Source organism: Engystomops pustulosus, chromosome 5 (assembly GCF_040894005.1).
Source record: "Engystomops pustulosus chromosome 5, aEngPut4.maternal, whole genome shotgun sequence".
NCBI classification, from domain to species: Eukaryota; Metazoa; Chordata; class Amphibia; order Anura; family Leptodactylidae; genus Engystomops; species Engystomops pustulosus.
The window spans coordinates 36,636,884-36,663,367 of NC_092415.1; the positions used below are offsets into that span (position 1 = coordinate 36,636,884).

The 26,484-nt window shown below is 42.7% G+C and overlaps 1 protein-coding gene across 3 annotated transcripts in view; it reads left to right on the forward strand.

Moving 5' to 3' along the window:
- The first annotated feature begins 6,532 nt into the window (after positions 1-6,532).
- The window catches only part of LOC140132641 (uncharacterized), a 45,621-nt gene continuing 25,669 nt past the window's right edge, over positions 6,533-26,484 (forward strand). Inside the window, exons 1-7 of one of the 3 annotated variants that reach the window (XM_072151648.1) lie at positions 6,533-6,638; positions 8,258-8,312; positions 9,202-9,291; positions 10,275-10,353; positions 17,457-17,571; positions 23,754-23,938; positions 25,489-25,643. In XM_072151648.1, the coding sequence (XP_072007749.1) occupies positions 6,632-6,638; positions 8,258-8,312; positions 9,202-9,291; positions 10,275-10,353; positions 17,457-17,571; positions 23,754-23,938; positions 25,489-25,643 (686 nt within the window). In that variant the 5' untranslated portion in view covers positions 6,533-6,631. Of the gene's footprint in view, positions 6,742-8,257; positions 8,313-9,201; positions 9,292-10,274; positions 10,354-17,456; positions 17,572-23,753; positions 23,939-25,488; positions 25,644-26,484 lie in introns of all 3 variants that reach the window. The other 2 variants (XM_072151650.1, XM_072151649.1) reach the window with 2 other exon arrangements.

Here is a 26,484-nt window from a genome sequence, read left to right on the forward strand (position 1 = left end):
GCTGATAGAAAGGCAAGAGTGACTCAAATCGCCACCCGTTACAACCAAGGTAGGCAGAAGAGCATCTCTGAACGCACAGAACGTCGAACTTTGAGGCAGATGGGCTACAACAGCAGAAGACCACACCGGGTGCCACTCCTTTCAGCTAAGAACAGGAAACTGAGGCTACAATTTGCACAAGCTCATCGAAATTGGACAGTAGAAGATTGGAAAAACGTTGCCTGGTCTGATGAGTCTCGATTTCTGCTGCGACATTCGGATGGTAGGGTCATAATTTGGCGTCAACAACATGAAAGCATGGATCCATCCTGCCTTGTATCAACGGTTCAGGCTGGTGGTGGTGGTGTCATGGTGTGGGGAATATTTTCTTGGCACTCTTTGGGCCCCTTGGTACCAATTGAGCATCGTTGCAACGCCACAGCCTACCTGAGTATTGTTGCTGACCATGTCCATCCCTTTATGAGCACAATGTACCCAACATCTGATGGCTACTTTCAGCAGGATAATGCGCCATGTCATAAAGCTGGAATCATCTCAGACTGGTTTCTTGAACATGACAATGAGGTCACTGTACTCAAATGGCCTCCACAGTCACCAGATCTCAATCCAATAGAGCATCTTTGGGATGTGGTGGAACGGGAGATTCGCATCATGGATGTGCAGCCGACAAATCTGCGGCAACTGTGTGATGCCATCATGTCAATATGGACCAAAATCTCTGAGGAATGCTTCCAGCACCTTGTTGTATCTATGCCACTAAGAATTGAGGCAGTTCTGAAGGCAAAAGGGGGTCCAACCCGTTACTAGCATGGTGTACCTAATAAAGTGGCCGGTGAGTGTATCTACACACCCCTCAGACCCCTTTAAATTTTTCATTCTGTTTCATTGCAGCCAATTGGTAAGATCAAAAAAGTTATTTTTTTGCTCATTAATGTACATTCTGCCCCCCATCTTGACAGATCATTTATTAAACATGCATAAATAAAATATCACTTGGTCATAAGTATTCAGACCCTTTGCTGTGGCATTTATAGTTAACTCATATGCTGTCTGTTTTCTTCTGGTCCTACTTGAGATGATTCTACTTCTTCATTGGAGTCCAGCTGTGTTTAAATAAACTGATAGGACTTGATTAGGACAAGGCACACACCTTTCTGTATAAGACCTCACAGCTCACAGTGCATGTCAGAGCACATGGGAATTATGAGGTCTAAGGAACTGCCCAAGGAACTCAGAGACAGAATTGTGGCTAGGCACAGGTCTGGCCAAAGTTACAAAAGAATTTCTGCAGAACTCAAGGTTTTTAAGAGCACAGTGGCCTCCATAATGCTTAAATGTTAGAAGTTTGAGACAACCACAATTCTTCCTCGACCTGTCCTTCTAGCCAAACTAAGCAATTGTGGGTGAGATAGGTAAAGAAGAACCCCAAGATCACTGTGGCTGAGCTTCAGAGATGCAGGAGGGAGATGGGAGAAAGTTCCACAAATTCAACTATCGTTGCACCCCCTCCACCAGTCAGGGCTTAGGGGCAGAGTGTGTCGACGGAAACCTCTCCAAGCCATATGAAAGCCCACAGACAGTTTGCAAAATCACATGAAGGACTCCCAGACGATGAGAAATAAGATTATTTGGTCTAATGAGATGAAGATTAAACTTTTTGGTGTTCATTCTGAGTGGTATCTGTGGAGCAAACCAGGTACCTGTCAAATACAAGTGACACATGGTGGTAGCAGCATCAAGGACAGGACGACTGGTTGCAATTGAAGGAAAGATGAATGCGGTCAAGTACAGAGATATCCTGGATTAAAACCTCTTCCCAAGTGCTCTGGACCTCAGACTGGGCTAAAGATTCTCTTTCCAACAAGACTATGGGCCTAACCACACGGCTAAAATAACAAGGCAGAGGATTCAGAACATCTCTGTGACCATTCCTGACCGGCCCATCCAGAGCCCAATGGAGCATCTCTGGAGAGACTGGAATATGGCTTCCAACAAAATTAAGCATCCAACCTGAGGGAACTGGAGAGAATCTGCAAGGAAGAGGGAGAGGATCCCCAAATCCAGGGGGGAAGGGGGGGACTTGTAGCATCTTCTAAAGAAGACTCCTGGCTGTACTAGCCCAAAAGGTGCTCCTACCTTTCTTTTTTAATAAATTAGCCAAAATATCTTCATTTCCGTTTCTTTCTGTGAAGATGGGCACAGTGTACATTAATGACCAACAAAAAGAACTTTTTTGATGTTACCATTACAGTTGGCTGCAAATGAAACAAAGAGTGAAAGATTTAAAGGGGTCTAAATACTTTGTATACCCACTGTATATTCACACACACACACCATATTTATGTCCTTATTCTCAGTTAGTACCTGTTATTGGTAATGAATATGCTGCCCTCTAGGGACACAAATTGGTACTTTATGTCACACAAAATCCCAACCAAACTGTGTGTCATGGGAAATTTCATGATAAGAAATGAAATAATAATTTGGAATTAATTACAGGCAAAAATAGGACCCTGCGGCCTTAGTTTCTGTGTATTGTAAAGATTTGGTTATAGATGTATACAGAATTTATATTGTACACTTATATCCAGGGGTGAACCAAGCCTGTATGCTGCCCGAGCCATAGAGAGACGCCCCCCCATTTTTGTAATATATCAGGGAGTGTCAGGACCAGATCCATCATATTGGTTTGGTGTAAAAGTAAAACAATGCAAAATGCATACAGCGCGCCGCCATATAGTATAAGATAGATAAAGCATACCGCCATGTAGTATAAAATGCATACAGCATACCGCCATGTAGTATAAAATGCATACAGCATACCGCCATGTAGTATAAAATGCATACAGCGTGCCGCCGTGTATCATAAAATGCACTCAGCGTGCTGGCATGTACTATAAAATGCATACAGCATACCGCTGGGAGCGGGGGTGGGGTATGTGTGATCCGGGAGCATTAGGGGGCGTTAGCAGGGGGGAGGTTTGGGTTGGGCAGGGAGTGCAGTGAGTGCAGGGGCGGAGGTATCCAGTATTCGGGGAGTGGGGGCGCGAACACAGTGTTGGCCTGCAGCACTGTGCCAGATGGAGCACTGAAACGTGCAGGCAGGAGTTCGATGCAGCGCGGTGGAGGACGGAGCGCTGAAACAGTGGCCAGGAATTCGAATTCCCAGCCACCAGGGGGAGTGGGCACACGCTGCCGGTGGGGTGCATGATGCCGGACGGAGGGTTGGTTGAGCCGGGAGCAGAGGTATGGAGGGAGTGGGGGTCGGAGCACAGTGCCGGAGCATGGTGCCAGACGCACGGTGCTGCCCCCTCGTCGAGCATGAGGCGCGCCGCCTGAGGAGAGATGCTCAAATCGCCTCATGGCAGGTGGACCGCTGCTTATATCCTACGAACCCCTTCCCCTATTGTTTCTACTAAAGAAGCTTATTTACTAAGGGTCCGAGGATCTCACTTTCGTTGGATTTTTGACGTTTTCGGGGATTGTGCCGTTGTGACAGGTATTTAATTGGGGATTGTGTCGCACGCGATCGGTTTGCGGTGCAGCTGTGTTGGCTTTCATGCAACATAATTTGGGAGATTTAAGATTCAATTTGTGACGCCATCAATGCACCAGGAAGAACTAGGGAAATCTGTCGCACCTGAGCAGGGAAGCGACACATGCAGGATATCAGGTGCACAATCTTAGTGGATCGCGGCAGAGGTGCATTCCGGTCGGACAATGCACTTTCAGGGATTGCGCAGGACGCGTAAGTAAATGTGCCCCAATATATATATATATATACGTCTTACTGTTTAGTTTACATTCATCACTGTCCAAACAACCAGGGTATATCAAATATACCCCCATAACAAAAACCATACTGTGCCCTCTCTATAAATCAAATATTACATTGTGACTTCTAATAAATTAAATTGGACATCATTCCTTTTAATTAATCATTTCATCTATACAGTCTTACAGTGCTCCTACTTATTAATTACGTTTTATACAATGCTCTCCTTAATTATTCTACTTATATTTACCGCTCCTCTCATCAAATATTTTATATAAAAGCTCTAATAAATTTTATATTCCTATTCGGTATATATTGGCACAGCACAGTACTACTAATCTTATCCTATATATATGGGCAGAGGACAGTACTACTACTCCTATCCTGTACATATGAGCACAGCACAGCACTACTAGTCCTATCCAGTATATATTGGCACAGCACAGTACTACTCCTCCTATCCTGTATGTATAAGCACAGCACAGTACTACTACTCCTATCCTGTATATATGGGCACCGCACAGTACTACTACACCTATCCTGAATATATTGGCACAGCACAGTACTACTACTTCTATCCTGTGTATATGGGCACTGTGCAGTACTACTACTCCTATGCTGTGTATATGGGCACCACACACTACTACTACTCCTATCCTGTGTATATGGGCACAGCACAGTACTACTACTCCTATCCTGTATATATGAGCACGGCACAGTACTACTACTCCTATCCTGTATATATGGGCACCGCACAGTACTACTACTCCTATCCTGTGTATATGGGCACCACACACTACTACTACTCCTATCCTGTGTATATGGGCACAGCACAGTACTACTACTCCTATCCTGTATATATGAGCACGGCACAGTACTACTACTCCTATCCTGTATATATGGGCACCGCACAGTACTACTACTCCTATCCTGTGTATATGGGCACTGCGCAGTACTACTACTCCTATGCTGTGTATATGGGCACCACACACTACTACTACTCCTATCCTGTGTATATGGGCACAGCACAGTACTACTACTCCTATCTTGTATATATGGGCACCGCACAGAATTACTCCTCCTATCCTGTATATATAAGCACAGCACAGTACTACTACTCCTATCCTGTATATATTGGAACAGCACACTACTACTTCTATCCTCTATATATGAACAACAGTACTACTGCTCTTATCCTGTATATATAAGCACAGCACAGTACTACTACTTCTATCCTGTATGTGCAAAGCCCCCTCTTATTACATATAGTCCTCTAGTTCCCCCTTATTATACTGTGTATATAGTCCTCTAGTGGCCCCTTAAATATATATATTCTTGCAATGGGGTCCCTTATTATATGTAGTCCCTTACTATATATAGTCCTGCAATGGGCCCCCTTATAATATATTTAGTCTGGTAGTTAAAAATAATAATACTCACTTACCTTTAGAAGCACTCCTTTGTCCTCCACTTCTCTTCTCTCTGCTACAGTGGGACTGACAAGAGCAAGACGCACGCCAGCCTGAGTGCATCATCTCACCGCTGCGCATGTGGGGTCACAGTGCAACGTGTGCCGGGGAAACTTCCAGGCTCCATTGCACACACAGGCTTAATGGAAGTGCCATTGACCGCTGTGTTACATTAGCGATAGTACTCGAGTGGCTGCTTACAGTCACACCAAGTACCAATGCTGTCACTGGCAGGGGCCTAAGATGGGGATGGAGGCCCCTGCCATAGTGGAGGTATCGGGGGACCACCGGGGGATCCACTGGTCCTCTGATGGGCCTGTCTGTTCCTGCAAACAACGTATCCTATAGAATATAAGACACTCCATGCCCAAATGTAAATTTTCAAGAAATAAATATTGTGGACAAAAAAAATCACTGTGATTATTTACAGCAGAAAACTGACACAGGTTATGATAAATGTGACAGAGGCGACTGTCCCCACCTACACCCTTGTGCTTCCATTGGGGAAACGTAACATCTTCTTCATTGTGCTGCTGTTGTGAGGTTGATTTAAAGAAAAAGTAAAACATAGAAATTTGTTCTGGGGATGGGTAATTTATCTTAGTCTGATGCACCTTTTTTTAGTGACCTTTTTGAGCGCATTGGGGTATTTGCACAATTTTTTCCACCTTTTTCAGCAGTTCGCTATGTAGAAGTGATAATGGTTTGCGCCTAATTTGTCTTTGTGTTTCTCCTGCTTCCAGATGTTTGCGCCTATATGGGCACAAATAATTGCAAAATAACACACCAGTCCTAGCCGTGCTTAGGAAAGGCAATGGTGTGATGTGCGCAAACATTGTGCCTTTTCTTTTAAAAAAAAAATTTCTAAGACAAAGACAAATCAGGTGCAAAAATACACTCACAAAGGCAGCGAAAAGAGCTCAAAGAAGGGGGAATAAGATAAATGACCCCCTATACTTGTTGTAGGATGAAGATGAGGATAATGATGATTGATAGATAGATAGATAGATAGAGTGAGTAGCTCATTGTCAAGGTCTGGTTGAGAGAAAATGAGCAAATTAAGGTAAAAAAAAGGACTTCGGCAAAATGTCTGACAGGTAGTCATGTGATTTTGATAGCGTCGCTGAATACATAAAGGTTTCACAGTTCTGTTACCCCTTTCTATAGAGAAAATGTATTTAAGTGACCTAGGTACTCTTTTGGTAAATTCAGCTTTTTGTATATTAAATTCTAAGTTTACTGGCGACCTTTGCCCACATCCAACATGGCCGCCGTGACGCCGCCTCCGCCTAGCAGCAGTGACGTACAGAAGTTTGTATACGTTGCTAAGGTGACGGCCGGGTCTGTGCTCTCTCGCTCTGTGCAGCTGTGCACCTGACTGGGAGGAATGGCGGGTGAGTGCATGAAGTTACCCTCACACGTCCTGCACATGACTGACGCCCTACAGCTGCACTGGGGAGAGGCACAGCAGGGAAGATGATATCGCCCAATCAACATGTAGCTCTTATTTTTTACATAGACTTTATAAAATGCAAGCTGCAGCCTAATTGGTAGACATGGAGTAACTAGATTCATTATTAGGAAATGTATTCAACATCTTTGTGTGATTTGTGTCACATACTTCACTGGGTTCCTAAAGAAAAACTTAAAATAAAAAAAATTCTCTGGGTTTATAAAATGAACAGAGATTTCCTGAAAGCATTCTTGGCTTTTTGTGTGCAGAGTAATAGGGTGGTCTGTTCAGTGACAACAGATACAGGATGGGAGTAGTAGTGCTGTTCTCATATATACAGGATATGATCAGGAGTACCATGCTTGTATATATTTATACATAAAATTAAATATATAATATAGGAGAAGCAGTACTGTGCCCATATATACATGATATGAGTAGTAGTGCTGTGCCCATATATACATGATATGAGTAATAGTACTGTGCCCATATATACATGATATGAGTAGTAGTACTGTGCCCATATATACATGATATGAGTACTAGTACTGTGCCCATATATACATGATATGGGTAATAGTACTGTGCTGTGTCACTATAAATGGGATAGTAATAGTAGTACTGTGATGATACATACAGGATTGGAGTTGTAGTACTGTGCAGTCTCCATATATACAGGATAGGTGTAGTAGTATTGAGACCATATATAAAGCATAGGAGTAGTAGTACTGTACTGTGCCCATATATATAGGGTATGAGCAGTAATACTGTGATTATATATACAGGATAGGAGTAGCAGTACTGTGCTCATAGATACTCCTATCTTGTAACAGTATTGTGTTTATATATACAAGATATACAGTATATAGGAGTAGTAGTACCATGCTTGTATATACAGGATAGGAGTAACAGTATTGTGCTCTGCCCATAAATACAGGATAGGAGTAGTAGTACTGTCTTCTCATATATACAGGATGAGTGGCAGTACTGGGCCCATATATAGGATAGGAGTAGTAGTAATGTGTAGTGCTCATTATATGCAGGATGAGGGCAGTTGCACACGAAAACACTTAATAAACCTAATATAGGTTCTGAATGTTCCTCTCTGGTTTCATGCTGCAGTTTAAGGAGCTTGGGATGAATTTCATAGGTCCTGATCTCTTCCAAATATTGCAGCAGTGGAAGATGCCAGGGAGGTAAAACATCTTAGGAAAAAGGCAGAGGTATTTCCTAGGCTAGTGGTATAAGGAGCAACACCACTCCTACCCAGTGTCAGACACCAACAAAGCCCTCCAAAAATCCCATTGACTATAACGGGATCTTTTGGGCTACTATCCTGTTGTCTATATCATTTTGCCTCACAGAAAGCCTTGAATGCATCTTTGATTTTTGAAAGAATCTGCCAAGCAGATGGTCATCTCCAGGCACAGCTAAAAAACCACCAAATGTATTATGAAAATGTCATTAAATATATATAAATTTTTTTTTACCAGTGGTGTGCTGGGGCAAATGCCACTTATGTGACTATTTTTATTTTAGCTATTTCTGTTTTCTTCCCAGAAACATTGAAGAAATCCCTCACTCTGAAATCTGCCATGGAAACCCCCAGTTCTAGGTCAGTTATGGAAACTGATTAGAAATAGGAAAAGAGATAGGGCTTATTCACACAGTGCATGTCCAATGCAGGTCTGCTTTTGTTTTGTATCCTCATACGGTTTTTTTCATGTCCATTTGTCATCTGTTGTTCATAAAAAAAAAAAGGTTGACATTTGTTAGAAGGTGAAACACCTGGTACCCCAGCACTACGAGTCAAAAGAAACTGACTGCACATCAGTTTTTTCTGCTGACCCATAAAAAAACCTGACTTGAGTAAAAAAAAAAAAAAAAACCTTTCATCACCTCACACATATGGAAATTAGCATACCGTTCTTTAGCAGCTCCTACACAGATTTAGGGGCACTTGAAATTTCTATGTATCCCCCAGAGCTGCTGAGATATCAGCCCCAGTATCTAACCATTGTAATCCTTTGTCAGAAAGGAGGTAGAGGGAGGGGGCATGTGTTATGCTAATCTTTCCCCTCATGCCCCTACTTTTGGTCCATTTCCTCCTCTCTGACAGTGTAAAATGTTGTCTTAATACACGCTCCTTTTCTCTGGCAGTAGAGAGATTATAATGGTCAGATATCTGGACTGATATCTCAGCCACTGTGGGTGCTAGAAATAAAGTACCCCTAAATCTCTGAGGCAGCTCCTACATAACGTATGTTCATAGCCACATGTATGAGGTGTTGAAAGGTCCTTTTTAAAAATCGCAGCATACTGAGAAAAAAACAGATGTGTGAATAAGCCCTTACCCGGTGTTTGTCCCAATTTATCCAGCTTGGTAATTGCCTATAACCAGTGTAAGCTTTTACACCTGCAAAGTGGGTTTCCAGAATTCCTAGAACTTCTTTTTACTGTCTAGATATTAATCAGAATTTGCATTATTCACTTTTTTTTTATAGACAAATGGAGCCATCTTTGCTAATTGAGACAGAGTACATTAAGAATCTTCAGAAACAAGTCTACCTCCTGGAACTGGAGACATCTTTCTTATATCCTTTCCACCATCCTATGAGGGAAGATGGAGGAGGACAGGAGGATAAAATTAAAGGGGGGGCATTATATATTGCTGAGTTGAAGTAGGGGGTTTTATATAGGACCGTGGAGGGGGGGGTTGGCCACTGGAAGGGGGCATTATACTATGTAGGGGATTTTAAGTTCATTATTATACTATATTTGGGGATGGGACAAGGGGCATGCTTTGTCCCCCTTTCTGTAGCCCAAAACTTGGGAGGCATGCTTACAGTTTGTTTTTTCTAGCAGAACCCTTCCATGTCACTAGGTGGCGCTATGGTTGTTTCTGTAAGAAAACAGTTCATCATTTCTCACAGTCTAACAATCTGTAAATCCTGCTTGTATGACAGACACAATTTCCTTAGTAGCGCTATCCTTGTGGATCAGCAATGCTGTTGGAATTGGCTGTGCCACCCAGTAACGTGTGAATACTATTCTACTAACTATTATGCAATTGACAACATTTCTTACAGATTGTCCTATGCATAAATAGTTATTTTAAACTTTTCTCCATGTATTGAAGCTGAAATTTTAAAGAATTCCCTCCAGTCTTAATGTTTTGATATAATTGGGATGACTTCTCTACAGAAACCCCCTACAGAATTGGCCACTATCAGTCTATTATTAGTCCTACTGCTAAAAAGCGAAGATATGGTACAATAATACTAGATAGCAACATGGAAAAATTCCTATAAAATAATAATAATAAAAAATGTTGATGTAAAAATAGGTCATTGTTTGGTAACATCTTCCCACTAAGTCTGACTGACTGAAAATGTTCTGCTAAATAACCAGCAGAATTATAAATTCAGCTCTGGGTCTTAATACTGAGTGTAGCCCCCATAGAATATGAGGAGTGTAATGTATTCAGAAAGTTACTCATGGACTTGTGCTATAATGTGGATGGAGAAATCTGTTTGTATTGACCAACAGTATAACTCATTTCTTAACCAAATTGCACAAGGAATAAGGCGCGAGAAGCCTCAAGCAACCAGCCACGACTCACACTGCAAGCTGAAAAAATCATTACAGAAGTAAAAGTGGGTATTTTTTTTTAATTTTTTCACATAACCATCACATCAACAATCCTAAAATGGCACCAGCACCTCGGTGCTGGGACCTCATGTTCAGGGCAGTTTCTAGATAATTTTTTGTACAGAGCGAATCTCAAAAAAATTCCCAACTCCTCCCCGAGGTCATTTAAATATATACAGATCTCTCCGATTTTAGCATAAGCAGCCCCCCACAAAATTAAAAATCTTAGAGACATGCATTTATGTATGGATTATAGTGTATGTCACACTGTCCCACTATGTTAGCTTAGACATTGCCTCCCCCCAAACAGTTAGATACTGTTCTGTAGACACTGCGCACACTCGCCACCGCATGACACATGACACAGACTTGGCTATGCCCGCACTACTGCTGAAGAATCCCGGGGAGAAGAGAAGCCGCAGGGAGCGCCGGAAGGTGAGTAATGAGTTTATTTTATTTTTTACTTGGGGCAGTTTTCCTCCACCGGGTGGCACCCACTTTGTGTTTGAAAAGGGCTAGATCATGTTATCCAGAGTCTGAAGGGGTTCACCTGGTGAAAAACTCTTGACACTCATACAATTTTATTTTAGAAACCACAAATGACAAAAAATACAATGGGGGAGATTCATTTTGCCTTCTCCATCAGTTTCCTTGCTTCTCTGACCCGCACCACACTTTGGCCATGTCGGGGAGCAGGGTCGGCAAGGTTTTCTATACTCAGGGGACTTTTAAGAATAGAGTTTAAAACGCCAGTCTTAATGATTTTTTTCTAAGTTTTTTTTTTTTTAAAGAGATTATTAAAGGGGTTTTCCAATGAACTAATCACTGGGTGCCTCAGACTAATGGAGCAGACGGCCGCGCATGACTGTTCTGCTCCATTAATCTCTATGGAGCTGACGGAAATTGCCGAGCGCCGCCCTCACTGATCTCCGAGCAGAACAGTCATGCACGGCCGTCTGCTCCATTAGTCTGACAGAGGTACATGGGACCCCATGGGATCCCTCGATTTTGTGATATGTGGGAGTCTCAGCATTGAGAACCCCACTGATCAGCAAGTTAGGCCCTATTCCGTTGATAGGCCCTAACTTTTGTTAGTGGAAAAACCCCTTTAAATAGTACTTTTACCATATATCTCCTTTATTAGATTCCAGTGTATTTATTTTGTTATAGCACTAATTTTCATGTAAGTGGCAGAGGTTGTAGAGCTGTACCTATTACAAGATCTGGAGTCCTATTTTCACTAACTCATCAGTGGCAGGTGGAGAAAGTGTCAAGATGCTCCATTCAATAGTATTGGAGTGTTGGGAATCACAGAGCACCGTCGCTCTCATAGGAAGTGACCTGGAGATAGTAGAGCGCTATGCTCAGCAATTTCTGAAGCTCCCATATTATTGAGTGGCGAACACATATTTGACCTCTTACTTTATCATTTAGTGAGAAAGGGGAGCCCTGTTCCTGTGATCAGTGTAGTCCAGTAGTCGGACTCCCACGAGTCAGATTGTAAGCTCTTATCCTGTGGATAGAAACTCGGTGCAACCACTTTTTTTTGCTTGATTCGTTTAAATGAAGAAATAAGAACAGCTTCTTCTATTGGACACACAAACACATAGGAATCAATAGGTCATTGGAAAGAAAAACTGCCCATGACCGCAGATGGACAAAATCAAATATGAATAAGGCCTTAATGTGAACGTAAGAGCTAAAACGGTTCTCCATGACTCCCTAATGTTTCAGGCCTGCTATAAATCACTGCTGATCTCTGCTGATCAGGATCAATCTCTATTTCAGACTCTCTATGTCTTTCACTCTATGACAAATCTGACAGTAAAGTGTGGCTAATGGAGGGCTCATTCTTCTTCTCATATGAGGGAATCCTCCAGGGTCACTTAGATGGAGAGCAAACATCCTGCACTTAGAGGAAGGTCCGTGGTGATGCTTATCTGACATGTCACACTGTGTGGCTGTGGATGGACTGTAGGATGTGACGTTCTCATGCTTCATTCAGTCTACTCTTACATCCTATCAGTTGTCTATGAAGCAAAGCTGTGCTCTGTAGGAATGGACCTGGTACCGGGATTAAAGGGTGCAGACTGTGAGATCATGTATTTTTTTCTTTTTTTGGTCCGTTCCACATTGGTTAATCGCTGTCTTTGGGGGGTCTATCACCACAGACCCCAGCAGTGTGATATTCCCCGGTGTTAGAGTGGAATTCTATGTATTTGCTTGTGTTTTCCTAAGTTCTGAGAGGTGATGGCTGGTGACCACATAATTCTGCAAACAGCCACAAGTGGGTTACATGTATGACATTGAAAAGGACCCCACTGGGGCGCCCCACTACTACAGTAAAGTGCTAGTTGTTGGATCCTCAATAATCTCAAATAAGGATAAGTGATCGACTAAAATCTGTTTAATGCAGATTTTGTCAGGACAAACCAAACGTGGGGGGGGGGGGGGCGTTACTTTAAATGGCAAAGGTAGAGGGAGTTGGGCATAATGGAACGGGAGATAAGCCACCACCAGAGTTTACTCCCCACTCTGCATTCACAACACATGCATGCTCAGCAGATTTAAGCGTGTTGAATATCTGGTGCGGGTATATCCAGCTTTACGTCAAGCACGTGAAAGCATGTATCTATGGTGCTTACATTAAAATCCTCCAAAAATTAAGGATGTCATAAAGTAGGGTTGATGATCTGGGGCAGTTTTATTATTCAGCAAAATTCTATTTCAGCCACATAACTCCCTAGCTTTACTGCACCAATTCTTGTAATAACCAAGCCGCTGCTTAGTCATTCAGGAATTAAAGGGGTTTTCCACTTTCAGCAAATAATGGATATTCTTTTATTCTGTGTTTAATGAAAATGTATACAATTTTCCAATATACTTTCCATTTCAATTCCTTGTGCTTTTCTACATCTCTGCTTTCTATACTGCATCGCTCACAACAGTAGGAATGGTACCATAGAGGGGTTACATGTCCTCCCTGGAATATCCTGTGTCTTAATGTACAGTATACATAGGCGTCTGCGTGGACTTCTGTCCTGGAACGTATACAGCATTATATAAACATGGAACGCTTCTTGTAGACGTGTAGGCCTGTGTAACAACACCAGTCACATCCGTGCAATGTGACCATAAATGGCATGTTATAGGATGTAGGGGGATTTATAGATTTCTCCTCTGCCAAGTGCAACTCTTGGGTTTCCAAAGTAGTACAGAAAGCGGTGTACATGGCTGCCTCCAATTTAAAGGGATGTTGCCCCTAATACACCCGCTCCCTTTTTCCCCATTTCATCCTTACGCTACATTTAAATCTATACCCACTGGTGCACATTTATTAAAGCCCCTGCACCAGTTTTCTGATGGACTTTGAATGTTCTTTTCAGTGCAAACGGTTTGCACTGGTATTTATAATGTGTCATGGCTGCACTATACCCGACGCCATACAAAATTCTGCACTGAAAGTGGTGTTCCGGTGCACAGTCGGACCGTGCGACACATTTATCATGCAGAGTCCGGCAGAAGTGTGTTGCATGCTCTATGTTTAAAGTGCACCAAAAAAAAGTTGGTCCACTCTGGGGGCGCCAGATTCATGAAGAATGTCCGCCCCCCCATCCCCACCACAATTTATGCCCCTACACGTATCCTAGGTGTGGAGATGGCATAAAGGGAACAATAGTCACAATGCCTGGCACTAAGCAAAACATTCTAATTATTTCAAGACATGTCTGAAAACTGGGGTAGAAGCCCTGATAAATGTCCCCAGATATATTCATGCCTGAGCCACAAGATCCTATGATGACCCTATAGCACACATCCACATGTGGCCCTCGGCTGTGAAAAGCAATACATTGCTGTGTGGTACTCAGCGGTAGGTCACAACACAATGCACTCATACTATACTGATAATCAGGAAAGGATGAGGGAGATTAAAGGGAACCTACCACCCCGATTCTACCTATAAAGGTAGAAGGGGTGGTAGTTGGATGGATGGGACGTGAGGAGAGCCCTTTTTTGGGCTAATCCTCACGTCCCGGGTGTCTTTTAGAAAACTTTATAGCAGGTATATGCAAATTTTTTTATGTGACTACTGGGGCGTGAAGTAGCCGGACATGAGGCTACTCCACGTCCCAGTAGCCACGTTACTCCGCCTACCAGGTAATCTTCGGCGCGCAGCTCCTGGTAGCTGCGCGCCCTCGTCCGAGTCCCCCGGCTACTGCGCATGCACAGTAGTTCCGGCCCCGGAGCCGCGGCCGCACAGCCGAAGGCCTGCGTTCTGCACATGCGCAGAACGCAGGGGACCCGGCTCCTGGTAGCTGCGCGCCGAAGATTACCTGGTAGGCGGAGTAACGTGGCTACTGGGGCGTGGAGTAGCCTCGACTAGTAGCCTCATGTCCGGCTACTCCACGCCCCAGTAGCCGCATAAAAAAATTTGCATATACTTGCTATAAAGTTTTCTAAAAGACACCTGGGACGTGAGGATTAGCCCAAAAAAGGGCTATCCTCACGTCCCATCCATCCACCTACCACCCCTTCTACCTTTATAGGTAGAATCAGGGTGGTAGGTGCCCTTTAACTTCTGGAGAGACAATGGTGAAGCGGAGGATGTTCTTACGTAGGCTGCGATGTTTAGGTGAGGACTTCATGATGATACCTCTGGCAGCATAGGCACAGGACGGAAATACTATGGGGAACTAATGCATCATTACAGTTCCAGATTGTTATTGTTTGACCACATATTTAAAATTGTCATGTGTCCTCTATCACATGATGAATGATAATGAAGCACAATGTCATAAGGCCGGCAGCACACATGGAGTTTAGAACCCATTTTGGGGTGTTTTTAAGCAGTCCGTTAAAAAACGGCTGCGGTATTTGAAAACGCATCCGTTTTTTACTTGTTTTAATTAAGATAATCGGTCAAAAACTGATGCGTTTTTCAACAACGCATGTGTTTTTTAATGGACTGCTTAAAAACGGCCTAAAAAAGGTTTCAAAATGCCATGTGTGCCGCCGGCCTTCTTCGTGATCATGGGAAGTGTCAGACTTGAAAGCCTTGGGCTGACTAGATAAAATTATCCATTGGTTCACCCTCCATCAACCCTTAGGAAATAGACCCTAGTAGCCTTCAAATTGGATTATCTACTGCTGGACCACCAATTAGCGGCTCGGCAGACATCCTCTAGTGGGCCAGCTCAACACTGGGCATGAGCAACAAGCATTTTGTCTCTTACCTTTTAGTTATCACCCAAACAAAGTAGTGTTCAGGTAAGTATGCAAAATTGTATTACATCCACCACCCACCCCTTAGGCGACATCCCCTTCAGCATCCGAAAATAACACACGTGGCATTTTTGAGGCGTTTTTTCATTGCGTTTTTGTATCCTTGTAAAATGCATCAGCTTTGCATTTTGCCATTTTAAATGGATTTTTGGATAAAGTGTGTTAACTTTGTTTTTTTCTCCATTGTGGTTTTTTGTGTCTGAGCTTTAGAGGTACGTTTTCATTACTCTTTTCGTAGCGGTTGTGTTTTAAAAATGCAGTCGAACAATAAGAAAGCACGTGCACTTTCAATGTGTTCAAAAACGCCACATTTGTCAGCGGCCTTACCACTTTTTTGCACATCTTAGATGGGTCACATGGTTAAAGGGAACCTGTCATCAGCAATCTGCTTAATAAACAGATAATAAGCAGAATATTGTGAAGCTGCATAACACCTTCTAGTTTTTGTTTCTTTCAGGGTCCAGTGTGGTGGCATCATCCAGAAAATCTACTTTGAAGTGAGATGTAAATTGGTTGTATAAAGTCAAGGAGGAGGAGAGTTGAACACAGAAGTCAAGGTGGGGAGCTCTGAACGCCTCCTCCTCTGTGATAGAAATCATGCGCTTCAGGAGATCTGGATAGTGTTGTGTCCGGATGCAGGGCCTTCAATTACAGTGAAGGAGGATTTCTGAGGAAGAGAGGGCTTGGGTGTTAAAATCTCCTCCTCCTTGACTTTATACTACCAATTTACATCTCACTTCAAAGTTGATTTTCAGGATGATGCCACCACACTGGGTCATGAAAGAAACATGATCTGGAATGTGTTCAGCTGCTTGACAACATACTGGTACTGGTTTATTAGGTAAATTTCTGCTGACAGGTCCCCTTTAAGACACCCGCTGATCAAGAGAATAAAGGTGTGTCCACACGTTCAGCTTTTCAGATTCTGTTTTTGAAGCCAAAAGCGGGGGTGGATTATAATGGATGAGAACATATTATTGAGAGAAGCTGTTCCTCCTCTCTGGTTTATACATTAAAAACTGCATCTGAAAAACTGTGACTGCACCTTAAAAGTGATAGTTGCTTGCAAATTCATCTCCATAAGATTGGTCATCAATTTCATTACTTGGTAATCCTCTTCAGTTTAGTCCATTAAACTATTTGCCCCGTTAGGTGGGTATGAAACGTGCTTTCTATAATTTTACCTATATTAAAAAAATGTCCTCCTTTTTTATCTGGCTATTTCTCTGGCTTCTTGTAGCTCACAAAACTACAATTTGTAACACCAAAAGCATGTTTCTAGGTACTATAGAGCCAAGTCACTACTGTCTGTAGTGACACTACCTCTTGCAGCCTATAAACTTGACTCATCTCAAGCAAAATATGACTCTTCTCTGCTCATTTTCACATGGCTTCAGAGGAGATTTTTTATAGGTAAAAGAGGGCGTTTTCCACATAGCTTCCTTAGAGGGCTAATACATCTACCATCAGGGGCAAGTAAGAATACTTCCATTTAATTGACATTTAATTGAAATAGTTGAGTTCGGCCGATACTGATCTGTTATGTATTACCAGCTTTAATGCCATAAAAAGTAAAAATGCTTTGCAGACATAAATATTGAATCTGTTACCAGTGTCCCCCAACCCCAGAGTGTTACCCATTTCATCCCAAATCTTGGTTTAGTTCTACAAACCGCAAGCACGTCCCAACAACCTGCATCCGAATGTGCTTGCTGATTGTTACATTTTTTTGCTGAAGCTGGAAATTCCCTGTCGGGACACCGCTGCTGCAGTTGGTATTTGAGGGTAATCCATCTGAATATGTTTTGCTGTATTTTCCCTCCAGGACTTGCAGTCTCACATTGACACCATGCAGGTGGAGCTGGCTATGAAAGAGGCCACTATCAGCGCCCTGAAAGGAGAGGTGGGGTCCCAGCGGAGACACCTGCAGGATATCTCAGGTATTCCCATTATGCAGATTGACTTTTCTTTGTTTCTCCTCCTCTGTCTCCTCCATCAATAGAGGGTGTGCCCCAAACATAATGGGAATAAGACACCAAATGTCTGGGGGACACAGGCCACCTGCCCTGCCTCAGACGCCACCGCTGAGCGTTTCCCCAGACGTGGAGCACAATGCAGGATGATAAGGAGGGATCTCCGCAGGGAATCCCTCTGTTCTCTGTCTCTATCAGTCCATTGTGTTATCCTGGATACACAAGCCCCTCATTGCACTTGTGTGTTTTATCGGTAAGATGCATGGAAAACATACAATATATTTTTTCCTCTTTTGCGCACTTTAGATATTACGAAAGAATAAAATGATAGGTCCACAAGTATTACAGATATAGGTGCTGGGGTACATGGAGGTGTTACATCAATCTGACAAAGGGCCATGTAATGGTATCTGTACATGTTACGCATTAGGCCGGTGGCACACGTGGTGTTTTTGGGCTGTTTTTAAGCAGTCCGTCAAAGAACGCATGCGTTTTTTGAAAACAAATCCTTTTTTTACCAGTTTTAATTAAGATAATTGGTAGAACCTTTCAAAAACACACAGGTTTTATGCATTTTTTTACCGGACTGCTTAAAAACAGCCCAAAAACGGGTTCAAGACGCCACGTGTGCCTCCAGCCTTACATTGCAAGAGATGACCACAGCAGAACCGCAGGTAATCCGCAACACTTGCAGATACCATTGTGACGCATTCCTATGTTACGATTGTTCCATTTGTGCTTTGAAACGCAAAACAAAGGCTCCTCCCATGATCTACTGTAGAATTAACATTGCATTTGCATTGCGTTTGCAAACGCAGACAAAACCGCACATACCGGGGCGGGCCATGGCCCGATCGCATCGGCGTTTCTCTGGAAACGCCTGCGATCGGTAACGAGCCGCCGGTGTTTTGCGTTACTTTAATGCAAAACACAGGCGGCTCGTTCCCGATCGCAGGCGTTTCCATAGAAACGCGATGCGATCGGGGTGCGGCTTGGTTTGCGTTTACAAACGCAGCCAAGACGGCACCTCTGCCATCACCCTAAGACTTCCAGGTTTTATTCTTCCTGTGCCCCATTGTCTTCTATTGGACTTGCAGACCGGCATACACCTAGGCCACAACGTGGAGTTCCCTGTGCTATGGAGCACATAAGGGAAACTTTTCTATCCCCCGTTCTAATGATTGTAGGGGGGGTCTAAAAGCCGAGTCCCCCGCATTCATATATTTATTCCCTAACTTGTGAATAGGGAATAAATATAATTAAGGGGGTTGGCCACTTTTCTTCATGTTTTATGTAAAATGAGTGTTAGGGCTCTTTCACATTGGCGTTGTTGTTCAGCTTCAGTTGCGCATCCGTTTTTTCTGGCTTTGTGAGGCATCCGTGGAAATCGCTGAACCACGGACGGGAAAAAGAAAGCCAATGTGAAAGAGCCCTGAGGGTGCGTTCACACGTTCCGCTAGCGTCGCGTTTGCAACGCAACGCTAGGTCGTAGGGGGCGGGGCTGGGGGCGATCGCATATGTGTTTCCAGAGACACATGCATTTTTGCCCAGTTTTCCCAATTATCTTAATTAAAACCAGTCAAAAACGGATGCGTTTTCAAAAAATGCATGCGTTTTTCAACGGACTGCTTAAAAATGGCCCAAAAACGGGCTCAAAATGCCATGTGTGACCGCACCCTAAGTGTGGGGGCAGGATATTAGCCACAGATGGAGGGAGGGTCATGTGATCCTAAGTGTCCACAAACAATTGCCCTTCCAGGACCTTATGATAGTATTTATGAATACAAGTATAAGGTCCTGCAGGGGTAATTAGAGATCACATGACCCTTCATCTACAGTCAAGGATCTCTCCTATGTAGAGTTGTTATGCTTTTTTTTTTTTTTTTTTTTTATGTCTCCCCTGCCCCGGACATCATGGGGTCTTACAGGAATCCTGGAAAACCCCCTTTAGCAACTGGATGACCTCAGTTGGGAGAAATGGTGTCCCCTCAGACTGTGACATTATCCAATCGGTGCTGACTGTGTAGAGAGACAACTGGTTACACCAGATTTCTAGGAGGAATAAAAGAGGAATGGCACAAGATGAGTTCTATGATGATCTAGCAATGTAATATCATGGACAAGACACATAGGGGCACATGAATCTAACTTTTGGCTCTCTTTTTTCTTTATTTTTTGTGACTTTTTAGCGCATATGTGCTCATTTGCGACTTCTTGTGTGGCTAAGACAGCCTCCCTTCCACTATTGTCTAGTTTTCTGCGGTGTTCCTTGAGTTATCACCTGAATCCAGATGTAAAAAGTGGCACATTTTAGCACAAATCTACAGCTGCCCTTGACGAGGCGTAGAAATTAGTTCAGATCTGGAGACTTTTTTCAACTTTTGGTTTAAAAAGTTGCAAATTAACTGCAGACCAAACACCACATGTATCAGTAAGGGAAAAAAAGCTAAGATACATGTGATTAGCAGAAACCCCAAATTTAAAAAAAAAACGGACGGATGAATGGACAAAGCCAAAGTTATGACACAGGTGCCCTATAGACATTACAAGGTACATGATTACAGGTATGGCTAGAAATGGTTAAATTAACTCCTATTCTTCCATGACACTGAACCTCTAAGTAATACTCTAATCGGATTCCCACTGCCACATAATGAGTGCCATTACAATGTGTGGCTATCAGGTGGCGGCTGTGTGCGTATCATTGCAGGGGCATATGTGGAGGCGCTGCTGTAATGTGATACTACACGGCTGAGGTATTGAACCCAGTAATAACAGTGACTTATAGGAACAGCAGCTTCAACGAACTTCTGCTAAAGCTCCTGGGAAAATCCGAGCTGCAGGGTAAATGTCAGTGATCGTACACCTGCAACCCGCCGCCTGCTTGGCTTTACCTTTCATACAATTCACGCCTGGATGTGATGTGAATCCAAAACTATCTACTCCAGACACTGGGACTGATCCTGCCTAATACACATCATGCGTCCAGTTAAAACGTATCTGTTTTATACCCGTATCTGGTTTTTTTCACGTCCCTATGACACGCAACTGATCCAGGTTTTTTTTCCCTGATCCACAAAACACATCACAAATGGGGTAAAAAAGGTCCTCAGTGTTCTTTGTCGACCCTTTGGGGGGAATTTATCAAGATCTGGCGTATCACGTGGCAGGGTTGATCGAACCCCCCTCACGCACATTGCACCAGATATACTTGTGCATCTGGATGAATTGTACACCTGCCTGGCGTAGAATCATGTTATAATCTGCACCAGGAACCCCCATCTACGGTAAATTTGCCGAGCCAGGACATTCCCAGACTACCCCATGCCACGTCCCATCATGCCCCCTTGGCGAAGTCAAAATTCCTGGTCAAATTGTTTTCATGCTTGTTCACTAGGGCTTTTTCACACTAGTGAGACCATTGACCAGGAGTGAAACAGGGGGAGGCAGGGCCCCATAGCAGACTTCTGAATGAGGCCCCACTTATACTTAAAAAATATACATACAGTATATACACACCATGAATACATACATACAGCATATACTCACATACATACATACAGTAGCATATACACCATGCATCTTATACACAGATATACAGCATATACATATCATATATACACACATACAGCATATTCATACCCAATACCCCAGATGCCGGGGCCCCCTGACACTGTGAGCCCCATGGCCGCGGCTGTGGCTGCTACTGCTGCAGTTACGCCCCTGCCATTGACCTTTCACAAAAATTACCTCTGTTGGCAGTCTGTGTGGTATATGCCTCTGCATCTGACGCCATATTTATTTTTTATGTTTAAATAAAATAGTACATATGTTTTTTGGCAAAACACTTGATTCTCCAGCATCATCTGGAAAAAAAAAAACGGACCTTGGATAATATTATTGTGCTGTTTGTTTTTAACATTGCCATTGACTTTTATGGAAGTTTGTGGTCCACATGAAAGAAAAAAAATAAGACTGCTGTAATTTTGAAAGCACAGACGCAATTCAAATGCAGCGTGTGAACGCAGCCTCAAAATGCATCGAATGTATGGATGATGAGAATAAATCTAGCACATTGTTAAACTGTCTTATACCACCTATTAGTTTCCTTATAAATTTGGTGTATTGTGTTACATATTATGGCCTTTTTTTCTATAAAATCCCATTACAGCATCTTCATGAGCCAGAGTAGAAGAAGGGCAGTGTAAATGGCACCTTTCACATTGGTAGACATCTTCATTTGAAATGCCAACAATATTACATTTCCCCTCCGACATAGGCCAGAAATCCACTTGTTTCCGAGTGGAACTGGTAAAAGCTTCCATCTATTATATGGGATCAAACCTGGAGTGAAAAGTCTTAAAAAGTTAGCAGCTGGTAGGAGCTCAGTTCATGGATGAGGAATCTGTGATTTCACGGGAACAGGCACATCATAAATTACAGAATTATCCAAACAGTTTACAAGGAGGGGCGCAGGGGACAGAGAGAACATTATGACACTGCCCAATAATGGGGCTTTGATACTACGGGTCATGAAAAGCTTTTCATTCATAGTCTTGTAAGACAATAGACTCATTTTGTTAACCCCAAAAAGCTTTATGAAAAGTACTCATTCACTTTTTGGAGATCCAACTCCCCAGAGTATCTAGGGAGGAGGAGGTAGAAGCTATAGTTTTCCTACTTCTGCTCCCAGTGCATATGTTGCTCTAATATTTCCGGTTTTTGGAAATCATGGGACCTACTTTGGTCAATGAGTGGCCTCCTTGGACCATGCGTCATCACTCCCTTTGTTGTCTGAGGAGGCCTCTCTACGAAAACCAGAAGTAACAGCATGATATAGGAACCTGCCCCAGCCCCAAGGGGTCTTGGGGGTTTGTTGGGGGTCTCAGCAGCTGCTACACAGAGAATGGAGCAGGAAGCTGTTCTCAGAGTATTGGCTGAAAGGGAAGCGATCTGCAATAACTTGGTCTAACCACTACAAATAGAACGGCGCTGTCTATTTCCTGCTCCAAGTTCATCAGCTGTAGAGAACAGTATTTTTGGGGTTGCTTGGTGTGGACCCTCGCTGATCAGAAATTGAGAACATATTCTATGGATGTGCCAAAATATTGTACCTCTAAAACGCATTTAAGTCTTAGGTCCCTTTTAATACTCCCAAATTTTAATACTTTTAAGTATTTTAATACTTTTAGGAGAAGAAGGCTTGGGCATGATACAACTTATCATACCTGATTCTGTATTCCTTTTGGAAAAAAAAAATTGTCTAGCCTCTCTCCATTGAGAACCCATAGATGCTTCACCGATCCAGGTGTACAAGTGTATGGGGAGTCATCGACCAAACAATTTTACCAATAGATCTCTATTGCTATGACCAGAATTTGCGGCAGATACAGGGAAGATGTATTTTCTTCAAAGGGAACCTATCACCAGGAGATGTGCTGTGAGACTAGGCACTTGTCACCTGGGAGTGGCTATAGAGGAGCAGTTTCCCCCCACCTTTGGGAAACCGTTCCTACATGTGTCCTTTTCAAATATATGAATAACTCCCCTCACTCGGGATTGGCTGTAGAGGAGAAGGGGGCGTCGCTAAGCCAAGTGATGGGCGTTTTCATATATTTGAAAAGAGGGAGTGCTAAAAATGGGTCTCCCCGGTGATAGGTTCCCTTTAAATCTTATAAAAACTTATGACTTCAGCTAATTCTAAACCTATGATTGTATAGTGGATGGATGCAAAATTATTGAAATTATTAGGATTTTTTTTTCTTTTTTCATTAATTTTCAGCTTCCATATGTCCAGCAGGGGTGTAAGTCATCTTTGCGCCATGCAACCTCCTTACCCCTCAAGTCCCCCATTGTTTTTAGGAAATATCATGCATCCTGAACTATTTCCATTCCCTTGATCAATTCTTGGGATTACTGGTGGTAAATGTCTTTCTTACTAGCAATAAAAGCTTTTACCATAAGTGGAATCCTAGTTGATAGTTTAGTTTGTTTGTTGGATTTACAGTGACAGGTCATGACCACCAGCCATTTTTGTGTAGTAGCTTTAGTGTTGGGTAAGTAATAAGCTACAAAATTAGCAAAAAGATGGATATTCAAGGTTTACAAGTGTTAGATAAATATATTTCAGCTTTGTCTTTCCCTTTAAGATGCCAATATGAGAGAGAAGAGCATCTTGGTGGAGGATGTGACCCAACTTAAAAAGCTGGCAGATGTTTCTGCCCAAGACCTCGCTCATAAAGAGGAGGAACAGAGGAGCATTCTTCATCAGCTGCACGGCACCATTCACAGTGTGAAGGAGAAAGACCGAGACCTCCGCCTCCTGCAAACACAAGTAATAATGTCTGCCCCTTTACAATAGCACAATGATCTATTCTAGGTCAGGGCAGGACAATTCGTAGCACTTCTGCAAGGCTAAGGATTGGGAGGACCCAAGAATTAAGAAGAGCAACCAACATGACCTCCAAGAGTCATGTTGTCTTTTACCAATTTCTATGAGGTGTTGTGTGGATTTCCATAAAATAACCAACTTTTCAGTATTCAGGCAATGTCTAGTGTTGATATGGCACCTGCTTTTCGAAACTCCTTATTCTCCATCCCATAGACTTAATCATGGATTATTGAACTGTGGTATTGGCTCCTTTTTACTACTTCTTGAGAGTAATCAGATTTTTCCATTAAGTCCTCACCCAGGGCCAGCGTTAGGGGGGCGGCAGACTGGGTGTTTGCCTAGGGCCCCTTGTCATAAAGTGGCCCCCTGAATGTGGACTTTTGTGGCCAGGGGATGTATTGCTCTTTTAATACCCCATGGTTGAATTCTCTTGCCTATATATCTATCATCTAGCTGTCTAGTTATCTATATCCCATAATTTGTCTATTTCCTATCTATATATTTGTCTATATAGCTGTCTATATAGCTTTGTGTCTATTTATTTATATAACTTCTATCTCCTATCTAATATCTATCTCTCTATCTATCTTCTTTCCATTAATCAATCTATCTCTCTTTTACTGTTTTATCTATTTATCATATCTATTTTCTATCTATATATAATCTACTTTATATTTCTGCATCAATAAATCTATCATCTATCTATAAATCTATCTATAAATCTATCTATAAATCTATATCATCTTTCATATTTATCTTCTATCATCAATCTCCCTATCACCTGTCTATCTCCTATAAAATTCCCCTATAGTCCCATATTACACATTGGGGCTTATGTACTATTTCCGTCGGACTGTTCATGCTTTTCGGGATTTGCGCCGTTGTGACAGGGATTTAGAAGGGGATGGTAATGCACGCAATCGGATTTTGTCTCAGCGGCGCTGGCTTTCATACGAAAGGGGGGGTCGTCGGACTGAGCGCGGGATTTAATATTAAAGTTGTGGCGCATCCAATGCACTTACATACATCAGGACGAAGATGGTGAACTTCGTCGGACCTGAGCGGGGAAGTGACACATGCAGGATATCAGACGCACGATCTTAGTGAATAGCGGCACTGTGCATTGGAGTCGGACAATGCACTTTCAGGATCTCCAGCGGCCGGGTAAGTAAAAATTGTTTTACCCTACTACTGCTTGTAAACTACAAAGTGTTATTATTGTGCAGGGCTATAGGGAGCCTCTTACTGACTGCCACTTTAAAATAGTTTTATTTTGGGGCCCCCGCTATTAGTTTTGCCGAGGGCCCCTCTTTGTCTAAAACCGGCCCTGTCCTCACCTGCAGCTAAGAAGCAGTTTCTCTAAATCTGTCTTATTGCTTCGTCATCCTTATTGATTTCACATACAAACACAATAGTCACAGCAGAGTCTAAATGTATCAAAAGTGTTCCAGTTTTTCTTGAGCTGCTTCAACATTTCCATTATTTTGTGTCAGCTTCAGGAACAAATAAAGCAACAGGAAGCCGTGGAGGCACAACTGGCAGAGAAGAGGTCAGACTGCCTGTCATTACAGGCTGCGGTCCATCAGCTAGAGGAACAGTATTTAACCACTGCTCAGTCTGTTCAGGACAGGATCGTGACTGAGCTGCGGTAGGTAGATTGGAATGGTCTTCCCAAATCCCAAAGGTTTTTTTTTTTTCAAGCCGACTATGCAAACTATGAAAAATACATATAAAGTCTACAATGTTAACAAAGAGTTGCAAATGTGGCACAAATTTAGACTTGGAACGTTGTATAACGGCAGCTGCTTCCGTATTTACTTAAAGAGGTATTCTCATCTGGGCATTCACATTTAGTTTCATTAATCTGCCCTATATAAATACATTTCTACAATTAGATGTTATTAAAAAAAAATATTCCTGTGTGAAGAAAATTTCTCATAATTGTAGTTATATGGTTCCTTAGAAACAAGACTGTGTCCTTGGATACGACCACCTCTGCTGGAGGGATTGCACAAAGAAACACAAGGTTTTTGTATATGAAATGTCCGGGAGTTACTGCAGCTCCCGCAGCCGTCCTGTGGTAATGATTGCTGAATCCAGGAGGTCAGGCATGGTTTAGTAGTGCATCTCTGGCCACCGCTGCCAGAGTGCGTGGTGGTCGTATCCGAGGAAGCTATCTCGTTTCTAAGGGACAACATGGCTACATTTATAAGAAATTATCTTCACACAGGAACATTTTTTTTAATAACATCCAATTGAGGATATGTTTATATATGGAAAATGAATTAAATTAAATGGGAATGCCCAGATGGGAATACCCCTTTAAATGGAAGCTCCACTTGCCAAGAAATTGGAATCGATGGCCCATCGACAGGATAGTGAAGAGCGAAAACCTATCCTGTGCACTGATCAACATTGGTGCGGTGCTCAGGTTAGTGGCCGGAAGCTGCAACTATAGGCACAGCTTCAATTTAAAGAGTAGTTGTTAT